The 23,897-nt window shown below is 34.0% G+C and overlaps 1 protein-coding gene and 1 long non-coding RNA gene across 2 annotated transcripts in view; both read left to right on the forward strand.

Annotated features, from left to right (window-relative positions):
• LOC138318544 (uncharacterized) overlaps positions 1-13,180 on the forward strand; it is a 17,427-nt gene extending 4,247 nt beyond the window's left edge. The window contains exons 2-3 of the long non-coding RNA XR_011207885.1: positions 11,992-12,094; positions 12,787-13,180. This is a non-coding gene — a long non-coding RNA (uncharacterized lncRNA). The remainder of the gene's footprint in view (positions 1-11,991; positions 12,095-12,786) is intronic.
• On the forward strand, positions 3,110-8,817 carry LOC138318543 (uncharacterized). Its single transcript, XM_069260995.1, has 8 exons — positions 3,110-3,317; positions 4,317-4,453; positions 4,595-4,712; positions 5,005-5,163; positions 5,612-5,696; positions 5,970-6,024; positions 6,185-6,286; positions 6,896-8,817. The coding sequence occupies exons 1-8, from the start codon at positions 3,259-3,261 to the stop codon at positions 7,021-7,023; spliced, it is 843 nt and encodes a 280-aa protein (XP_069117096.1). The 5' UTR covers positions 3,110-3,258; the 3' UTR covers positions 7,024-8,817.
• Positions 13,181-23,897: the final 10,717 nt, after the last annotated feature.

Here is a 23,897-nt window from a genome sequence, read left to right on the forward strand (position 1 = left end):
CCGTGACAAACTGTCACTGCTATCTAACTTTTTGTTGCACGCTTCCGTTTGTTGGGATGCGGCCTCGTTTTGGAAAAAATACGTCATGTTCTATGTAAAGCTTGACTTCGCTCGATTTTTAGAGGAGTATTCTCCTGGTCAAGCTAGGCAACTGACCTCCCATATTATTCGCTGTATGCATTGAAAAGATCTGCAGATTATATCTATGTACAGATAAATTTCAATTTAGTAGCCTTTATATTTCATTGGGCGAAACCTACCTTTAACAATCGCATTATTCTACATATGTAGTTATCAGTTCGGACATGGCGCCAATAAATATATTGGCTATAATGGTGACCTATATTGCATACTTTTGTCTCGTTCAACCAAACGCTTGATAACATGTGAAGCCAACAAGAGTCTGACTGAATGAGTAGTAGTGTACTTTTCAGCTCTCTAAGACTTCCGGGTAGGGAGACTTCATTTCTGGGCTTTTGTTGAAATCTCGGATGGCGGAAAGCGAGTGAGTTTGAATATTTCACATACATTTCACTACAGTGCTGGGCTTTTCTGGCATATCACATTAAAACAAACTAATCTATTTTCTATTAGAACTGGTTTATTTCCGACATATATGCAAATTTCAATATCCTCTTAGACTGAATTACCCCTTTAAGCCTCACCAAGCAATCAAAATTAATGTTTTATACCTTGATTGGCCCGACAGTAAGTTTGCCCTAATGCAAGTTACGTAGAGTGTTGCAATGTGCTAACACTTACATCTTAGGGCGACTGGTTCGCTCATCGTCAGTGTAATGTGACCGGGTGGGGTGTGTTGCTTGGTGTCTTTGGCAGCATGCTTCAAGGATATAGCACTATAAAAAGGGCAAGAGCTAAACTATACAAGAAGGCAAAACACGAATAGATACAATCTGATTAAAACGTATATCCTTATAACCACTCCGTTAAATAGATGATCTGAGAATATCCCATAAAGGGTCATGATCGGATGACCTTTCTAACACGTGTGCTTCAGATCACATACATTTTCTACACATGGCTACGTCAATTGATAACGCCATTTCGTCCCAGTATACATATGCATCTAGCTTTCATGTGCTATTTGGGCGAGATGACTACATCCTCGATACTCCAGGGGTTCCGATCACTTACGATCTCTACACCCCTGGACTATCTCATCGTAAAACTGGAGGCAACAGAACAGAACAGGTAATTTAGTCCTTTGATGTACATCAAAAGAACCGTATAACTGTACACTGTGGTTGACTATGTGGCTTTGAAGTTGGGCGTCGCTCTCTCTGTAGTCTTCAAAGAAAATCTTTGCTGGTCTGTGATTGGTCAAATATTTTCAGCTGAGCTGCCTTCAATTTCACTATGAGATAGTCCAGGGGTGTAGTGATCGTAAGTGATCGGAACCCCTGGAGTATCGAGGATGGTGCTATTTGGGCGAGATGACTACGTACACGAAAATAATTCGGACAGCTTTTTCGAACTATTTCGTCCCCAGTCAATATTCCGGCAGGGCCAATTTGATTGCCCATTTTCAAAGGTCATCTGGACGTGACCCCTAATGGGATGTTGTCAGATCCTCTTTTCAAACGTAGTGATAATAAGGATCTGTATTTTAATCAGATTGTCATGAATGAAGAGTCGGAAGAGGTTACGGAAGAGTTAGAGGAAGATGTGTGACGGGAAGGAAGATGAGACGTTGATCTAGAGATAGGATGAGTGGGACCGAGAGAGTGAGTGTAAGATTATATTCGTTTCGTCAGTTTGTATGTTGTTTACATTAGCGATGTCGGAGGATACAAGAGTGATCTCCCTTGAATCATTGAAAAATGTCACTGTATCTATCATCACTGTGAAACTGTGTCTACATTTTACAATATGTGTTCTTTCTTTACAAGTTATGCCAAGATGGTGTTGTAGAAAGTAAATTGTTCTGAACGCACCTACATATGTAAAGTAGTAAAATAGTCAGGCAGAATTGTAAGGACAGTTATCCCGATTTTCTATGTACATTATTATGTATTTGGATTTTATGCAGCCTGTTGCTTGTATTTAACAACTGAGTCAATTACTCGAGCAAAATTTCTCTTTAGATGGAGGACCCCGGGAACTTTTTCTACCGGGTCTTATTTTACGTTACTGCAGCCGTGTAGGCCTTTTTGCAATGAAGAGCTTATGTAAATTTTAAAACATTTTGACGTAAGTGCGAATATTTTAGCCTCAGTTTCCCCGTGATTAAAGGTTAAAGTCACACTTTATCTTACAAACAACAGGTCTTTGGGCCTCATCATTATGAAGAAGAACTAAGACATGGTGCTGAAATTTGATTAAAAGAGAAATAATAATTGTCGCAAACAAGTACATTGTATTGTAATCGTAGTTTCTTTTGTCTCGTCTCAGTGCTACCCACTTTTCTTCTTGGTGCATGATTGTAAGAGCATTTCTTAAAAATTGCAACGCCAAAATATTATCAAAATTATCAAATGCATAAGTCGGGCAAAATGTGTTATGAGCATACAGACAAAATGGTTATTTTAGGGAAAAAGAATTTTTGAGGTATCGTATTCTCAATGATAGGTGCCCAGGCGTCTAAAATGATTTAGATGAGGCACTTACTGTGATAAGAAAACTTGATACAAATTAAATGCTTCCTTAAGTTTGTACATACAAAATATCGTTTTAATCTTAATCACAATGATTATGAAATTAAAGTACCAACACAGAAAGAGAGGAAATAAAATGAAATTGAGAAAGCCGGATGTAACTCTGATAAAAAATGATAATAACATATCACACATGTTTGTAAAGAAACAAGTTTAAAGGCGGATTCTTTTGTTTAAAATGGTCTCAGATGTCCAAAGTGAAAAAGGTTTTATGAAAGTGAAAGCTTAAAATCTTTATTCAAAATCATATATAGGTAAACTCACAAATTATTAAGTTAAATAAGTTATCAAAATTCAAGTATCACGGGCGCTAGTTAACGCGATCAATAGAGTATATTCGTTCGTTCTAACGTATACGAAGTCAAAAGGAAGGCCAATTCTTTAATAATCTGTAATGATTGTCCATTGGCATTCCCGACAACTGTGGTCTACTACCTTCAACGTGAGCAATTCAATGACGTCACATCTCGAGAACAATTAAGATGACGCCAAACATCTCGCGCTATCTCGCGAACAATTGCACCTAGTTACAGCATCACGACTATTCTGACTGAAAGCTGCTTATACCCTCTCAGGAAAACCGATGTCAACAACAATTATCGACGAAATGAACATGAAAAAACTTTATGAACTTTGCGAAACGTATGTATTGAAATTGGTTGACCATCTTTAGTATGTTTGTTTTTCATCTTTTAAGTTTAATTAGAGTTAATGTCAATCTAACGTCAATCAGCTAAGGAATGGTTGATTAACTATGTAAGAATGGTTGATTATTGAGCCATTGATTGTCTTATATATTGCAGTGATTACTTGATATTTTAAAGGCCCACTACCTTTCCGGAGCAAATTTTAAGGTTTCTTAAAAAACATTAAAGATGGTCCACCGCCGACAGAGCATAAATGATATTTATCATTTGAACAATAATTAGTGTTTAATTGTGTATATATTTGTCTAATTAACACAAAAAAATGATAAAAAATAAGTTATTTTGCCTTTGATGCATGCGCATTAAGTAAATCATTCCATATAGGATATAGTGCCACGGAATTTTTTCGGGATGCAATTAATTTTTTTTAATATTTTTAACTTGAAGTAAAATTAGAAGCTCAAATTTTTCAACGATAGTAATGGTGTAAAGTAAGTAACTTTTGTAACTGAAGAAAAATACTAAATCGTTTAATTTTTGATAGTGAAAAAATATAATTTGTCAGCGGTGGAGCATCTTTAATAACATAACATAATACATATCGATGGCCTAAGATCTGGTAACAACACCAAACATATGCAAGATTTCCTGCGTAATATATGATAAATGTGAAGATTCAATTCTGACTGGCGCAGTGATAGTCAACTTAGGACGACGGCGGGAAACTTAAGACGAACCGCGTTATGAACATTATCGTTTTATTTTTATTTTAATTGAATTGTTCAGACGATAATGATAAGTGTAGTATTAACGGCAAGTTAATAACTTTTGCGACTCCTCAAAATTATTGATCTCGTTTTACATTTCAATTTTAAAAGTTAAAAGCCGTTTCAGAAAGGTAGTGAGCCATAAAGGCTATAGTGGTAATGTCTGATGTTTCTAAAGCTACAATGATAATGTCAAATATTATCTTATGTTATAATTTCCATTTTAGTATGGAGAAGTACCAAAGCTACTGTTACTCACTGCGACAATACGTGACCAACCCGGGAACTTCAATCAACGGCAGTTCTGTCCCATTCTATATACTTCAACAATTCGCGTACGACCAGGAACATTTGGCTAACATTAGTATGCATTATTTTTCACATATAAGAAATACTATCATTTTCAGAAATAAACGAAACTTTAAAAATCAGCAAGATATTATTTGCTATGAAGAAATAGAACATAATCCAACGTTCTACAACGATTTATTTGTCTGTTTTACAGAGAACCCGGAAATGATTAAATTTGTTGCGGCCATTGCCGACACTGCATGCCTCCTAGGAACGTTTCCATATCCATCCGGTGGATTATGGGAAGTGTCCATGACAAAACCCAACAAAATGTAAGTAATTCAAAGCTCCGTCTCTCAGCGAAAAGGTTACCTGAAATTATCTAACATTTCAAAGTGGCCAGTTTTGACTTTTTTTACAAAGTTCGCTTTAATTACTTTAGATGGAATTATTCTGTTTCGGAAAAAATGCATTCATTTCGAAGATACATTTTTATTTTGTCTTGACATCCGCGGAGGGACTTAAATTTTCTACTATAACTACAAGTAGCTGTGTCATTGGAAACAAAGTTAACTGTATATCTCTAAATAGTAAAGAATTGACAAATTACCATATCTTTTTTAGAATGAATGACAAGATAATGACCATTTTGACTCAAGAGTGTGAAGAGAGCCAAAACAAACGTATCTTACAAGCCGCTATAGAAAACCACTTGACCAGCTCAGTGATGAGTCTGTTGAAAGCTAACGAAGGATTCTTTAGGGCATGCACAAAACGACAAGGGTAGGTATCCTTAATTTTACCGGTATGGGATTTTTCTTTTTCATCCTAGGGTAAAGACAAGCTACACGAGATATTTGCACGTGCGCACATAGGGTAAGAGAAATAGAATCATTCACTCTCTTTGGGGAGAGACAGGAGATCTCAACCCTCGGGATAAGATTCTTAAGCTGCCAAACACTCGGAAAAGCATCGTAAAGTCTTTTGCTTGACAACTTAAGAATCTTACTCCTAGGGTTTAGATCTCCTTTCTTACTCCAAATCTATATTAATCTGCATTTTAAGAAAATTTATTTTAGATGAATAGAAGATACGTCACAAAAGAGGAATTATTGTTATTGACGGAACAGCTAATGTAAAACTTAACTTTGGAAAAACACCAACTTACATCTAGTTTGTGTCCTATGTGTGTTGGTTACAGTACTATTGATGGTTTGTTTGTTCTTTTCAGATTAAACACGCGCTTCGTGTGGACAAAAGTAAACAGTATAGACGTATCTGTCATAGCCGAGGACGTGATCTCACGTGCATCGAAAGTAAGTACATGGAAAATAATTATGAATTATTGCATATATAAAAACAATGATGTTTCTCATTACTGATAATACTGTTGTTTAAATGCAACAGAATCACACTGTCGCATTTTCGCGCTGTCGCATGACGCATTGTCGCACCGTCGCATGGTGCATTGTTGCAATGTCGCACGGCGCAATGTTGCACTGTCGCCAATGCGACAGTACGACATGGCCGATATTAGCCACCATAGTTTTTTTTTAAATCAAATCAAAGCACGCGTTGATTATTTGCAGGTTTTCAGAAGCTGGTTCAAACCTAAATGTCACAGAAACGCGTGTTTTCCACCAGGTAAGACTTGTTCAGGAATATTTCTACTTTCCTATTCTCTGTTTTAAAACACGTTTCTCCAATAAAGACAATAGCTTTCGTGACATTCGTTAGGAGTGCTTAGTTTTATTTGAGGGAATATTATAAAACAAAACTCAGTGCTATAATTTTATATTTTTAGGCGGGCTTTGCTTCTCTAAAAATCGGAGTGGATTTAAATTAAAAATCTCAGGACGAACCGATGCCACTAAACCTATGCCTGGATTTTTTGATACACATAAAGGTAAGTCCTTTTCATCACTGAACGCTCACATCATCACTATTGTGACGTCCTCCATACTCCAGGTACGCTGCGGTCGACTGTGTGGCTTTGAAGATGGACGTCGCTCTCTCTGTAATCTTCAAAGGAAGTCTCTGCAGGCCAGCACTCTACTCCAACATGTGTATGAGGTCTTATTCCACCCTGAATACATCGGTTGGATATGCGACCTCATACGAGATCTGTATGTGCTCCATGTTGCTGTCAGCGACCGATTATTACGCTGAATATTTTAAGTAATGCATTAATCACAGCTTCTTGCACTAATTTATTGGAAAAGTTTTGCAAATATGTGTATTTATGATGTATAAATCCAAAAAGGTAGGTGAAAACATATAAAATGTGACTTTTGATACATTTTACACCATTTTGATCAGCTGTGACCCAGCAAGAGGAATCAATGGCCGTGCTTGTTAGAGGTCACACGACGCAATGTTAAAAAGTATCTCGTCGTGTTAACCTCTAACATTGTTGGAGTAGCATGCACTCCCGAACCCGTCATATTTCGTTAAACTTCATTTTTAAAGCATTCTTCTATTGATCTGCTATAGCTGTTTATTGTTCTTTTTGTAGATCTGCGCGTGAAATGCAAGATGGGCTTGTTGAATGGTACAATTGGGTTTGGCTGGATCCGGAAGTCAGCCGTGAGCAGCGAAAAGACATGGGGCTTGTTTGTTCATCCTCCAACATACATATGCTAAATACTACATACGGGTACTGAATACTACATGTACATCAAGATGCTGAAAATATACATACGGGTACTGAACTCTACATACCGGTACTGGATCCCAAATTTGGAGACCGGATAAGTCGTCATGATATCATCAAAACGTATGGGAAAAGTGTCTGTGGTTTTCTTCGTCAGACCAAAAAACTGGCATCATTTACTTCATTACATTCGAGAACTGTGATAGACTTATGTGTGTATCTACTCTTTTTATGTATTAATTCATTCTTTTTTATACATTCATTCATTTATTGATTCATCTCATCAATTCACGAAGCATAATATTTATGTGTTCATTGATTCATCCGTTAATTAATTAATCAATTCATTCATTCATTCATTCATTCAATTACTAAACACGTTAAATCCACCATAATTCATACACTCTACAACCTATCAGATTTATGAAAGATTTTTTTATTATATTTTATCTCTTTTATATCTTTTTGTTATGTATATGAACTTTATAAAAACGTTGAAACCCATTAGATAAAAATCTCCTACCTTTTATACTCGTCTTCTTGTTTTTGATCACCATCTCTTTTATTAAATTGCTACAATATACACATAATTTAATACCAGGTACAACAATGGCATATACAACAATTGTAATACAACAATGACACCTAAAACAAGGGACAGGGATAGATATAACGTCAGTGATAGTAGCCACTGTAGTATCGATGATTGAAGGATTGTGGGTAAAAATCCACATGACTTTGGTGTTTTGCAAGTCACGTTCGTGTTTCCAAACTGTTCAAACACACATTGGATTCAGTTGAACGTTGTTGCGAATTGTATTATGGGGAAAATCAATGTGTGCGTAAAGCTCAAATATGTCACTTTAATTCAAACATTCAAGTCATTATGAAGATACCAAGTAATTCGGTTCCTTTTACTTTGTTTTTTTTATTACATTCATTAACAATTAGTTTTCTATTCATTTTAAGCTTGAGTTTTACAGCTTCATTTTAACGTTACTGTAATAAATTTACATACCTGATTGGTGATAAAACAATACGCTCTCCTTAGCGACCTTAGTGATATCAGTATAATCAGCTGACCAAGAATGCAATATATGTTACATAAAAATCTGTCTCTGTCCAAATGGGGGAGGGAACGAAAGATAGAATGTACAATACATGCATAATAAAACAATCAAAAAGTGAAATCAGCTTCGTTATCACAATAAAATTTACTTTTTGTCCTATTTCATTAATTCTGTATATCTGGCTGAGGTTCTATAATGTATTGCCTTCAGTCACATTAAATATCGACTATAGTAAAATATGTTTATGACGAACATATTTATAACGAATTCATGATTATAACGAAGTGATTTTCACTCCCTGTCAAGGTTCCAATACTGTAATAAGTGTATAACGAACTGTGCTTATAACGAAGTGATTTCATTGGTCCACAGAGGTTCGTTATAACCATGTTTTACTACATACGGATTCAGAATAAAAGAAGCCTATAGCAAGAAATCAGAGTTTACTTTTATCAGACACTGTTTCAGTTTAGTATGAGAGTACACACTCGTTTATGTGTGATGCCTCCATTACATCAAATAATCTAAATTAATCCTTAGATATCGCAGTTTATCTGCGTGTTGGTAGTTAAATCAACATTAAACGACTGCTGCTTTATTCTCTGATAAATTACAATGTACATCCAAATAATTAATAACACCACACAGATATGGAACGACAGAACTGTCTTAGGGGATCATGAACTATTATATTGTGTAGTTTTTCCATTATATTCGGTGTTTTATATGTGGTAGTTACGTCGTTATATTCGGTAGTCAAGTCTTTATATGTGGTAGTTACGTCGTTATATTCGGTAGTCAAGTCTTTATATGTGGTAGTTACGTCGTTATATTCGGTAGTCAAGTCTTTATATGCGGTAGTTACGTCGTTATATTCGGTAGTCAAGTCATTTTTACGGTAGTAGTTGTATTGTTATATGTTGTAGATATATTCTTATATGCAGTGGATTTTACTTTATATAAGGTAGATATGTCTTTATATTAGATACACATGTCTTTATATGCTGTAGATGCATCCTTATATGCCGTGCTTTTATCTTTATATTCGGTAGTTCTTTCGTTATATTCGGTACATTTTCCATTATACGCGGTCGTTAAATCGTTATATACGTTGCTTTTTCTATTATATTAAATAGTCAAATTGAAACTTTATATTCGGTACATACTTCTTTATATTCGGCGCAAACTTCTTAATCATGAACCTATCATCAAGGTAAATACGAAACCACCCTTTGCTTTGAATATTATCAAAATTGTATTTCTGATGTTATGACCAATAATAGCAGAAGTGAGAAACCAGCAGCTGAATTCAAAACACAATTCAATTATATATACAATATTATACAGAGATGGTTTACAATATCTAAAGTATATGGTGGTGGTACAAGAGTAATACGAGAATTTACGATGTTACTTATCTGTATGCGAATGTCCTGGTATAATCCTTGACCCTTCCAGGTTCCGAATTGACAATATTCACAAATCCACGAGGAAATTGAATGTCCACAGATAATTTGTTAAGTTCCAGGCAATATGAATAAATCCACACCATGCGTTATAACAATCCACTAATAAATTCACAATAGCTCGCCCAATAGAATTTAATATGGCGCTGTACAATTCTTGATGTGTCTAATTACAGGTCTTATTACAGTTCTGATTAGCCTTGGACAGCTGGAGTATATATAGCTAAACCCTAATTCAAGAATATTAGAGAACCTTCTACTTCTAGAAATATCTAACTAAAACAGTAAATAAATAAACACACAGAACTTTCGTGAAATAGGTCATTCTAGATCCCTACTTATAATCAATATGTTTACAAACATCTGTTTATACATGATAATATTCTAGAAAGTTCTATATCCTAAATGAATTATATGACCTTAGGATGTATTGATAATGTGGCTAAAGGAGTTATCTCCCTTATCCAATAACGAACACTGAATAGAAAGACAATGATGATGGAAAGATATGGGCCTCAGATAAGGAATAGAAAGCCCTAATAATGCAAACAGCGAAAAAGACATTTTCGTTGCACGTTTCATGATTGACTGACAGAGAAAATCACAAAACATGGTTAACTCTCGACAGGCCTCAATTTGTGAAGTGTTGATGTAGATAAACAGTCTCCATACATTGAAATTTGTATGTCGTGGCAAAACACTTTCTATTGTATTGTTACAATTCATTACGTCGACAGTATATTGCTGTTACATCTTAAATGAGGACAAAGATGATGAGAAACAATAACAAATATTGTACGGATGTAGAAATAGGAGCACGACCTTGTCATTATATACGTCAATTTTTAGCCACTTTAAAGGACAAGCATTGCTTTTTTATCAATCGTTGGAGGTCCCTCTTGTTCCAGCAACCAGTGTAAAACATACTTCTTCGGTTAAAGTTATATTTCTTGCTAATTTCACTGTAACGATATGTCACTTAAACATTTGATATTTGAACATGGACATGTAACTTGATGATTTAGCTCTCCAAAAGCACATGTCGGCCTATAAGACAGCCGAAATCTGGGAATCATATATTCCTGGTTCGAAGAGTAACTTCGAGATTTGTCGGAATTCCGAATCGTATCACGTGACTGACGTCCACACGAACTGCACGTGGTGATCCAGGTAACTCGCATAAGCACACATGTGTTTGTTTACGTTTTGCTTCTGGTTAATATGAGCAGATCCTGCTGGTATATGTCCACTGAGCGAGTATTTGAAGCTTCTAATTCACACATTGCCGTAATTCAATATTGTGTGTATCCAGTCTGCTGAGGTCGACCACATGTTTTGTTACGAAAAATTGTTGACATTTTCTCTTGGTTCCACAACTCTCGTGTTACTTCGAGATTGTCGCGACGATGTTCGAAAGAGTTCGGAATGATTCGGAATCTTTCGAGCCTATTTTTCAAGTGTACACGTTAAAAAGATTTTTTACTTTTATAATTGAAAACACTTCCATTGCTGCAACTTTATAAGTGTGGTTAAATTACAAAGTTTAAATCTCAGACAGAAAAATATGTATTACATTTAAACAGTTTTCACTATGTCAAAAAGAGTGAAAGTTATAGACCATACAACTTAAGCGTCTAAAACAATCAATGTATAATAAATTGTTACCATGTTGCGGTTATGACATCCTCTCAGGGAATGATGGCTTGCTGACACATTTCATGAATACTTTGACAAAATGAACAGGTGATGAATTGTCGAGAGAGATGATGTGATACCCAGCGCCGGCACACATCGTGGCCCTCGAAGAACCCTCATTTCTGGATTGCAAATTTTTTTCACTGAACATCTCTGGATCAGTTTTGTTTAATGATAACCAAAGTTTCATGAGGATATACCATGTGGGCAAACGAGAATCTAGATTTTGGGCACCGTGCGTTTATTGGCCCTTGTTTGACTCAGTCGTTGATACACGCTGCTAAGGTCTGCCATAATGATCAAGACAAAGGGAACAGCTAACAGTACGGCTCCCACTGCTCCAATCGTCTGCGCCGACGTCCTCGAGTCCTTGGCACTTGTCTTCCGGCGTATACTCACTGTGAAATATACACAGTATTGTATGTTATCGATCAGAGTAAAGTTTAATAAATATAATAAGAGAACACATACAAATAAAAAAAACATTTCATAACTGGTTAACAACTATTTTTTGTTGGTGAAAAATAATACATAATAAATTATTGATGATCTATACATCCAAAGACATACCCCCGGGTACAGGTATTTGTTAAGCTATTCTGTATTAATTCGTATAAATCTTGATAAAATGGATAAATATGAACGCCAGTTGGTAGAATAAAATTCTGATTCGGTCGTTATCTTGTCCAATGCACTTACTGCTTGTTTTTTTTCTGTCCACTTTCAGTTCTTTCTTCATGGCAGCGACGGCTTCATAGAGTTCCTCTGATGTCATGGTGCTTACGCGAGTTTGACACGTACAGTTCTCGGAACAGCCACCTTAAGAAAGGGTAAAAGTCTATTACATATATATCAATATTAAAAAAAATATGACTTAATTACATGTTGGTAAGAGGTAATAGACTTTGTACTTTACATTTAAAAAAAGAAATGACAAATATAGTGTGACTTTGCGTTATATGTCTGAATACCGCCAACGCATGTCTGGTTTTGTCTTTATAAAGTTTATAGAGGTTTTAATCAATAATCAATTAATATGGAACTCGATGAACTTAATCGCTTTGATATTCATTAGTGTTTTCTGAACTCAAGTTTGAAAAGTTTTTTCAATAATTCGGAATTAACAGAAATACATTGCGTTTTATTTTCTTTAATTCCTCTCTCATATGACAAAGTATTAAAAAAGTCAGTATCGCATGTTCCTCTTTTCGCATGCTGACCGTAAAATATAAATTTGATATGTTTACATTGATTGGGATACAAGTTATTAATATAATTAATAATAATCACTTATCGAAGAATATTGATACTATTACTAGGGGAAATACTCCGGTTTCTGTCCACCTCCTAAAATAACATTGAATATAAGAAAATTACGCAAAATTAGTCATAACCACCCCATCAAACGTGCAGACATGATACCGAAATAAGCCAGAGAGGATAGCTATAACCAAATATTCTAAGGTACAAAGTGTAGGTTCATTCAAATAGGGTATATTATTTACATTTATGTCTGATTTAGATATACAATGTACATCTGGCAAAGAGTACCTACCTGGACAATCACCAGTATTACAATTCTGGTTCTCTGTAGCTGTGGCCGGGTTGTCCTCGCAGTCGTTACCGCCGTGTTGATGTGGAGGGTCGGTACAGTTCCTGGTTCTCTGCTGAGTACCGTTACCACACGTTACAGAACATGGTCCCCAGTTACTCCAAAAAGACCAACCACCGTCAACTGTAGAATCGTCAACATGCGTTTACTATTAAGTCGTTATTTTCTACGAGAAGAAGTCTGCTATTACAAACAATATGGGTAGAATCCAATGTTTATTTTTATTTGCTTACTCCATTGAGTTCCGTATTTAGCAAAACAAAAATATTCATTATACGAAATGCGTAAAGTATTCATGTACAAATTAAGCATTACATTTCATAAACGTTAATTTTAAATAAAATAAACCTGATCGTGCTTCTGGTTCTATAGTCGTCGCTGCTGCTGTTAACCTTTCAGCTATTAAATGAATTGAACATTATTAACGTATTATCATCATATCAAGGTAATAACTTCGCTTTACCAGTATATAATATTTGGTCGTCAATAAATCACATTAGTATGTAATTTGTGTCACATAGTTTTTTTTAATTTTAAATTCTTTTATTGCAAATAAATTGCAAATTTGGCATCAGGCGAAGCCTCTATTAGCAATCTCCAAACAAATCCAATATGGTACAATTATCAACAAAATATTTTAACATTTAAAATTACATCTTGAAAGAATGCTTTTAATTGACTTAAAGACTTAGTTCGAGTTGATATAACGAAAATCAAAATGCTTAATTGATAACTATTCAATGCTTAATTGACAAACATATTGTGAAATACTGACGTTTACAAAATGTGAAGATAACTTTTATATTCAGTCATAGTCATTCTCTTTAAAGTTATATCATTTTACTGTAATCATAAAATTGCATTTCTAACAAACGAAAAATATTGCTGAATTATCACCGAATACCAAACATTACCCTGCAATGATTACACAAACCACGTTTGTTGACCATGCGTGTACTATAGCATTAATCTTACTACTGATTCTTATAGCAATATACCTGTTGTTGTTCCTTCTTCTGCTCCCGTCATTGCTATTATTTCATTGAAATAATTGAAAATGAAATAACATATATATATATATACACATATATATTTGAATTGAACACATAGATCAAAATATTATTTAACGCCAATGTGAAGAAAAACTAACCACTGGAGAACGGTTTCCATCCATGAAGAATCAAATGTAATGCTAAATTCAAATTTAAACTAAACGTTTATCTTACATGAATGGTTACGAAATGTAACATTTGTTGAACGATTTTAATTTGATATGACACAGTGTTTTAGGTCGGTGGCATAGCAAATTGTTCAACGAGTTCCAAAAATCATAAAACATAGCAGTGAGTGTTATGGAAATGCAGGCAAAACAAGATTGTGACGTTTTCGGTTACCATGACAATAATGCGATGGTGTCCTAAGTTGACTGTGACGTCATAATAAACTGCGACATAACAACATTGTGATTACACACGTGTCATACAAAATCTATGAGTCATCGGACTGGCTGAACAGGACAGTGATATTATGTATGCATAATTATTAAATGATTCTTAGATGGATATTACATATTTGTACAGATAACATATAATATCTTTCTTTATTTGTACAGTACATACATGTAAACTCTCCTTCATGGTTTTAATAGTAAACTTAATTCAGATATGTATATAGTTTTCTTACGATTCATTTCATGTTAAATAAGCATTGGTAATACAATGTCTTTTAAATGAAAAGAAGTTTGAGAACATGGAAGTTAAATAATTATTATTATTTATCATTTGTTTCCATATATCCATCCGCCCTAACAAATATATAAAAAGGAAAACAAATATTTCTATATAGGGTCTTTTAATTTGTCATCTATCAATGACCTAAAGTAATTATAAATATGCAACACAATTGTAATATAACGTATTGGAAGTATAGGTTACCTACCGAGACTAATACAGCAACTAGAATGTTGTCAAGAGCTTTCAGGATTATCCTCATTGTCAAAGACGCTATATCTTCAGAAGCATATTATTATCTTCTCTTCTACTAGTCACAGACGATTTTCATTATTGATTTGGAAAATAAAAGATATTCATGGTTATGTTGTTATTTCGTATTTTCTATTGAAATTGAAACTATGAGTACATTTACTTACAAATATAAATGGCAAAAACCTCTGCAAACGCCTGGTCTGTAAAAGACATTAAAATTATTTAATATATAATGTATCTATAAAACAATGTTCATACTTGAATAAATTGTAAATTTAATGCAAAGTAGTTCCATTAAAATATGTTTGTGTAGGTTATAATAGGAGAATTGTTGCTAGGATAAACTGTTGTAGAAGACAATACAATTTTACCATACGAAAGATTGATAACATGGAAGTGACCAGAAGTTTGCCAGAAATTCTTGTAGAGGTCAAATACCAGTGAATTTCATATCAGCGCTTTAACAAGAAATTAAGCAATGCTTTCTGGTCAATATCAGGAAATGTTGCTTTTATATTTACGGTTTCGTGCACTAAAATATATATGACACTCATTCTCCTTCATTTCCCTAGACCCTTACCAATATGAATACAAATAATGAATGTTATTCTTGTGTAAGTGTTAAATAAAGCCAATGTTAACATGTTTTAGTTACTCCAGAGAAATCAAAGATTGTTCTTACCTTCCGAGACCTCGAGTCCGATTTCATCACTAAACAGGAAAAAGGGTCTAGAATGTCCTTTTTCCCATTCACAGTGTTCCGAATTCCCTACATCAACGACTCCAAACCAGCCAGAATCAAAGAGGCAGCCACCAAAATAATGGTTCATGAAAAAAGTGCGTTGATCGTCAAAACTTATAATGAAAACAAATTAATATATTTTAGTGTAACTCTGACATGAGTGCAAATTTGGGATTTTTAAAGTTAATCAAAATATATATTGTAGAATCATTTCATTGATTTGTAAAATCCGATGTGTCGAAACCATAAGCTTTCTCGCCGATGTGCCAGGAATATTCATATCTCAATGCAATATTATATTAATCAAATGAAAATGTTATTGTTGATAAATATGCCCTCAGAAAGGAGTACGTTAATGAACTTTTTGCGAACCGCATACTTGTAGCCCCTTTCTGTGACAGTTGGCAAAGAAAGTCAGACAAGATATAATATCAGTGATGTTCCTATCAATCATAATTCGCTTTGCCAATGAATGTTATGATAAGATTAACAACACAAACTTGGATTGTATAGAATTAAAGTATATTACTTCTTGATTAAGGAAATATTTGGAAAGCTTCTGACCAGGCTAGGTAAGGTGTTTACAATAACGTGTTTTGTATTCACTGGATATTGTTCACACCTACCCATCTATAGAGTCAAAGTTAGTTTGTGATTGTGGATTGAGGTCATTCCACGAAGAATCCAGGACCCTTGTTTTGTTGAACCAGGTTTGTTTATCCGAACCCTGCGCGTCAAATACGGCAAATGCTTTCTCGATCCCACCGTTGACGAAGGATACTCGAACCTGTTATGAAGAAATTAGAGTTTGTGTTTATGTTCTTCAATCTTACTATGACATCCAGGTGTATTTTTAAAATATGCCATGTTTAGGATAAAGAAAAAGGTGAAGCAGTTAAGGCTCGTATTACTCATTTCTGATTTTCCATTTATTTCGCTCCATCAATATTGACCAAATGATACGAAGGGAAGTAACTCTAATAGTCCAGAATAAGATTTCCATAAACGTGGATATTTTCCACTCTTTGCATTTGACATACGTGATTTTACAATAATTGTAATATACATATAGTATGGAATACTTACCATATTGATGTCGTAATCTTTCCAGTTATCTACGATAGGAGATTTGTAAGTCTTGCTTCCTTTTAGCAAAGACTTAGCGTTTTCATCCCCCTCCGTCACAATGTCCGTACCAACCCATAAGTTCCGCAAACTTAATGCTCCAATATCCTGGCCATGGGCGACCTTCATTGCCAAAGTCCAGTCTCAAATACAAATGACGAAGTAAATAATATGGTGAACATGGTGAATTTTACTTCGAGTTGACGAAGTAAATAATATGGTGAACATGGTGAATGTTTGAAGCTTTTATGTACAAATCAGAACAGAAAATTGTATATGTTTTCATTTACAGAAGAAAATAATTCCGAGACAGGGAAACTCTTTAGAAAACCAGCAGTATATTTGTTGGTCATATTAAGTCAGAACTACTAACTTGGTGCTCGATCTACTTAATGTTATGCACTGCTGTCAATGGAGTGGGTTGGAAGTTTGTGTCGGATAAAAATCATCATGATCATTTAATTATGCAAAAAAAAAAAATCACATGCATTGTAGCCTGTATTATTCCACTTGAATTAACAAGCCATGAGTATTTGCACTCACTATATATATTTATACATTATTAATTTATATTCATAGTTCTACTGCATATCGTCTAGTTGGATAGTATATGTTCTCTATTCTGATTATATTGACGATAAAAAGTATATGAGCACTTGTTCCATCTTAATATATAAATAAAATTAATTTTAATATCCGCTTCAACATAAGTATTAATTAAATATTTTTGACAAACATTATTTTCAAAAATGTAGTAATATACATTGAGCTATCCATTGCATGGTGCACACACAATGATGATATAGATAACCATATGTAGACCGTGTTCTATTGAATCACCACCTTAATATCAAAACTGGACGATTTGTTTCATTATCCTTACATAGCATTATGTAAGACTGAATGGTGTGTCAGTTGTTTGCATAATATTATATGTAATTATAATACAAAAAATGTACTTTGATATGTTTTTATGAATAATTTTGTTCGTTATGTGGAGTGTGCATATTAAATAACCCTAAGAGCATGCTAAAATATTGACTCCAACTCGAAACACCCTACCGCATCCTTGAAAGTTATTTCATGCAAGTAATTGCATATAATAATTTGTCATAAAACTATACCTGCTGTTAGCTGTGTTGATTCTTGTGCTGTTTTAACTTGTACTACTGCAACGAAAACAGTCATCAATTTTATGATTATATCATGATAGTTTTACAATTTGCAAATATCATAAAATTGTAGTCACAATGTGGTTCACAATCAGAGCATTTCCCCAATATCATCCATGGGATCTCGGTCATTTACACATGAAATAGGAATAGTTATTACGTTTGAATGTTTTATATGAGGAAAGCTGAGAGAAAAAGCAGGCAGTCAAATCATATTTGTTGGTAGATATTTTAGGTTTAATCTGAATATTTATTTATGCCGTGACGTAAAAACAAAATCAAAACGGTTTGATTGTGTATGTTTGTTTGATTTTCATCGCCTTTACAAACAATACCCGGTACCATATGTTTTCAAATCAAGCATACTTATCAAAATGACGTTACACAATAACACCGTGCTGTTGATATTAATGAGCGTATAAATCAATGAAAATTAGCGATTTTCGCTTAAAGGTTAGTCAAAGAGTAAGTGGAAACTTCCGTAATATATGAGCTACTTCAATCGATCAATGATAAACAGATACAAGTACCTCGGCTTAAGAGTAAGATATAAACGTTACCGATGCGTTTTATTGATGTATAATAATATGTTTGAGAGTCATTAGTTTGTCAATAATTCTTACAAGGGCTATAAATGTTATATTTTCTACAATTGAAGTTTCTTGGTTCAAAGTTCGACAGGTTTTTAAGACTCCAGTTTTTACGAGAACAATGATAAACGAGATCATGTTGATGGGAAGTACATGTACAACTACGCACCGTGGTTTCTGTTTTAATTTTGTTGTTGTCAAAGAGTTATTTTTCTGTAATCGATATTGTTTCGTTTGGCAACAAAGCCATTGCTTTTGTGCACAACATAGTTAAAAGTGTGCATCACTGGGCATTTTATTTATATATACTAGCCTTAGAGATTTGACCCATAGAAACCTATCCATAATAAAGTAAAACAAGTGCCAATTTTAATGGATGACCAGTACAGATGTCCCCAAAATGTTCCTTAAGTCATACCATTGCTATGATCAGTGTATTCCTTATTAGTCTAGTATATTACAGAGTTATCTGGCATTACGGGTAGGTATTGATTACGACGTCATGTGTTTGTGTGCGTAACGTCATATTTTCAGAGAAAACCGCGTGAGTTTCGCTCACAAAAATATGACGTCACAATGGATACCTACCCGCAAGGTAGGAAACTCTTTAAGATGGAATTATTAATGGTAAGCTAATAAATTGAAGAATTGTACAAAATTATAAAGCTCATTTTACAGTTACATTTTAAAAATCAAAAGTTATGTCGTAAATGTATGCACCAACAAATTATTTAAGCATTGAAGTCACTATTTTTTAATTTCATCGGGGTATGAAAGAAATTTTGCTTGCAAACTGTGTGAATCCGCGTAGCAGATTCTCGCAAAAGTTTGCAAACAAAATTTATTTCATACCCCGATGAAATTAAAAAATAGTGACTTCAATGCTTATAGTTAATTTTCCAGGCTACTTTATAAAATGAAATAAGTTTACACGTACGATTCCACTGATTTTTTCCCAAGGAATTATTTTTTTCCAAATCGATACGCATTGTCAATGTTTCTTTTGTGGCGTCACGATAACGTCGGGTTTCCGCGTCATTCTAGGATTTTTTTTTCATCGTGGAATGAAAAAATGAATAGGCCAATCAAAAAGCCAGAAACAAAGAGAAAATAAATTACATAAAAAGGCAAAAATGCTCAGGAATTAATAACATAATGTGTGATTTTGTCTCCTGACTAATGTCACATTTATACTATCTGCCATTACCAGGTTAACGTTTACATACATATGAAACAATACGACGTAAATAAAAACTCCGTTTAGGCGTGTAAACAGCCAAAAATAAATAATAATTGATTGTTGTACAGCCAGTCATTTATGTGTAACGTTTCGATGACTAGTGCGGTGTGTACCTGTCACCTTCATCAGACAAATGGCCTGGCAGGCGCAGCACAGGTGCACAAGGTTATAAACCTGTACGAGTTGTCTTTGTCTTCGAACGATCAGTGCTCTATTATGGTTTCGGCTTTGCTAAATATATAACACTATTCTTTAGCATTGCAATGAGCCGAACTGATTCGAATTCGCTACTCTTTGTCTATTACTTGGTCATGTATGTCCTTATATTTTAAAGTTATATAAAACATATAATATGACGCTATGGGGAAGGAAAACAATCAATTTTATCCAGCTATTAAGAATATAAATGTAATGCAAGAACCGAATTTCGGTCCAGCAAGTAGGGCGTTAGAACTATACCTTCTGTCCTTATTGCATGATCGTAAAAGACGACTTATTTTAGGATCTTATCTTCTCTCTTCTTCCAAATAAACTTAATTCTTCCTAACGTCTCTATATACACCGCTTCGATGGAGCGCTCGCACCTGGGAGATAACGTACACTATAAAAAAGTGGGAGTTTCTGCTCCTGCTTTACACTCAGCATTGATATCAGTATAATGTGACCGGGGTACTCCGATGGGGAGTGTCTTCGGCTTCATGGTTGAGTGATAGATCACTATAAAAAGAGCAAGAGATCCACTATACAAGAGACATAACACGAATATAACAGTCTCCCAAACCATGTACCTCGCACTTTACACACGCAAAACACCATACACAGGAAGCAGTCCTTAAATGGTCCTGGTTGTTAATAGAACGTAAATATAATGAACGAAATCAAACATATTTTTAAAACTATAAAAGATGCATACAGCGGGTTTGCATTGAAATTATCACGAAATTTTCATTCATGGAAAATGATTTGTAGTTGCCTTTTTCTTCGAACGGATTTCTCAAAATGGCGATTAATATAACTGTAAACTTGTAATAGAACACCGAAGTATGACAGAAAAGTACTAGTTCATATCTGGATATCACTGATAGGGATATTCTACCCTCGGGTAGAATATACATATGACAGAGTCTTAAAATCCTACATGAGTGGTTACATAATGTTCAATACATATAATTTGATATAACACAAACGTTTAGGCCAGTAGATATATACAGTATTGCAAATTGTTTATCGAGTTCCAAAATATCTTAAAACATAGGGAGGAGTGTAATAGAGATGTAGGCAAACATAAGTCTGTGACTTTTACCGTGACATTACTGCGATGTACTCAGGTGACAGTGAGAACATAATACATTGAATCGTAACACTACTGTGATAATGCGCGTCATACAAAATCTATGACACGGTCATCGGTCATGAACAACCATGTATGTGAGAATATATATGCATAAGTATTAATTGATTCTTCGATGTATTTAACATATATGTATAGATAACATATAATATAATTGTTTATTTGTACACATTACATTCAGGTAAAATCTGCCCAACAGTGTAAATAGAGACCTAATTCATATGTAAACATATTTTCTTACTATTCAGTTTAATGTAAAAATAAGCACTGGTATTGCAATGTCTTTTATATAACAAGAAGTTTGAGAACAAGGAAGTTAAATAATATTTATCATTTCTTTCGATATTAACATCCGCCCTAACAAATATATATATATATGGTTCAATTCGTTATCTATCATTGACAAAAATAATTATAAACATGTAACATAACAGTAAAATAATGATTTAAAGTATTTAGATTTTAGGGCTTTCAGGATTATCCTCAATGTAAAAGACGCTATTCGTCAGTACCATTTTGGTCTCTTCAACTAGTCAGAAACGTTTACTCGTATTTCCAATTATAATTTAAGATAAGGGTATATTTACTTACATATCCAAATGGCAAAAACTTCTGCAAACGCCTGATCTGTAAAAGAATGTATTGTCTTTCATTATGGATCTCATATTTTACTTGTAAATATGAATATGATTATTTCTTTTAAAAGATTACTATATTTATGAAATGAAGGATTATGTGCATATTTGTAAGATTCGATTCTGTCTTTAAACGTTTTATAAAGGAACCTCTATGATATATTCCTTTCAAAATGCTGTACAGTTATATTTCAGTAGTTTAAGAATTAGATTGCATTTGTATCCAATATAATAATTGTTTGACGGGATGAATAGACCTAATCAGAAATGTGATAAGAAAGTCATCAAAAGGTACTATACCTAGGTTCTAACCTTAAATAGATTTCAAGAAATGATCGCAAGAAAGTTTCTGGTCAATATAATTTTAGAAAATTTTACCTGTATATTTTTCAACCTTTATAATACAAAGAGATGCGTCTCCGTATACTGAAATATATGTGACACTCATTTTCTTACTCGCTTCTCAATATAAATACAAACAACAGATGTTATTCTTGTGCCAAGTGTTTTAAAGCCAATGTTAACATGTTTTAGCTACTCCAGATAAATCAAAGATTGTTCTTACCTTCCGAGACCTCGAGTCCGATTTCATCACTAAACAGGAAAAAGGGTCTAGAATGTCCTTTTTCCCATTCACAGTGTTCCAAATTCCCTACATCAACGACTCCAAACCAACCAGAATCAAAGGAGCAACCACCAAAAAAATAGTTCATGAAAAAGGTGCGTTGATCATTAAAACTTACAATGAAAACAAAATTATCAATTTTAGTATACCAGTGAGACGACATATATCCTTTTTTTAGAGTTACTCGATATTTTATTCATTATTGAACCATTTCGTTTAATTGTAAAATTTAAAGTGTCTAAGCCATAAGCTTTCTCGCCGATGCACCAGGAATAATCATATCTCAATGCAATATTATACTCATTAAATAGAAAAAGTTTTAGTCAGGAGTAAAACAAATAGCATATATGTAATTTGCAGATATCCCATTGCTTTTTTGAAAATAAAAAATCGTTTGAGCTACATGTAGTATGTATATAAAGTATATATCTCTAAATAATGGATATCATAATAAAATTATATTATTTAATTCTTAATTAATTTTTATCTAAATCCGTCGTGTTATGTCTCAGAAAGAAGAAATGAATAACTAAATAGTTTAAAATAGTTAAAATATCTTAATGAAAATGAACTTATTGCGAACCGCATACTTGTAACCCCTTTCTGTGACGGTTGGCGAGGATAGTCAGACAAGATATGATATCCGCGATGTTCCTATTGGTTATAATCCGCTTTTGCAATGAATGTGATGATAAGATTAACAGTGCAAACTGGGATTGTATAGAATTAAAGTATTTTCTACTGTACATCTTTGATGGTGAACATATTTGTCCAGGTTCGGTTAGCAGTTATTCACCAGATTTTGTTCATACTAACCCATCTATAGAGTCAAAATTAGTTTGTGATTGCGGATTGAGATCATTCCATGAAGAATCAAGGACCCGAGTTTTGTTGAACCAGGTTTGTTTATCCGAACCCTGCGCGTCAAATACGGCATATGCTTTCTCGACCCAATCGTTGATGAAGGATACTCGAACCTGTTATGTAGAAATTACAGTTTGTGTTTATGTTGTCCTACATCTTGTTGTGACATCCAGGTGTATTTTAAGAATATGCCATGTTTAGGAGTAAGACAAAGGTAAATGACAAGTAGTTTTGTCCCGTGTTAACCATTTCTCAGATCCATAAAAAGTTATTTCCCTTCATTTCGCTCCATCATTACTGACATAATGAAACAAAGAGAAGTAACTCTAATACACCAGAATATATTTTCATAAACGTAGATATTTTCTGCTGTTCGCATTTGACACGTGTGATTTTAATAGAATATATGGAATACTTACCATATTGATGTCGTAATCTTTCCAGTTATCGACGATCGGAGATTTGTAAGTCTTGCTTCCTTTTAGCAAAGACTTAGCGTTTTCATCCCCTTCCGTCATAATGTCCGTACCAACCCATAACTTCCGCAAACTTGATGCTCCAATATCCTGGCCATGGGCAACCTTCATTGCCAGAGTCCAGTCTCAAATACACAAAGCGACAATCAGACACGTGATTTAATTTTCCTTCGAGTTGACGAAGTAAATAGAACAGTTGTGGGAAAAAAAACATGG

This window comes from Argopecten irradians, chromosome 3 (genome assembly GCF_041381155.1).
Source record: "Argopecten irradians isolate NY chromosome 3, Ai_NY, whole genome shotgun sequence".
Lineage (NCBI taxonomy): Eukaryota > Metazoa > Mollusca > Bivalvia > Pectinida > Pectinidae > Argopecten > Argopecten irradians.

Bases quoted from the DNA above. Each gene is read 5' to 3' on its own strand.
- LOC138318543 (XM_069260995.1), top strand. From the start codon at position 3,259: ATGTCAACAACAATTATCGACGAAATGAACATGAAAAAACTTTATGAA. The intron at 6,025-6,184 runs GTAAGACTTGTT...TTATATTTTTAG, and splicing joins AAACGCGTGTTTTCCACCAG to GCGGGCTTTGCTTCTCTAAA. The intron at 6,287-6,895 runs GTAAGTCCTTTT...TTCTTTTTGTAG, and splicing joins ATTTTTTGATACACATAAAG to ATCTGCGCGTGAAATGCAAG.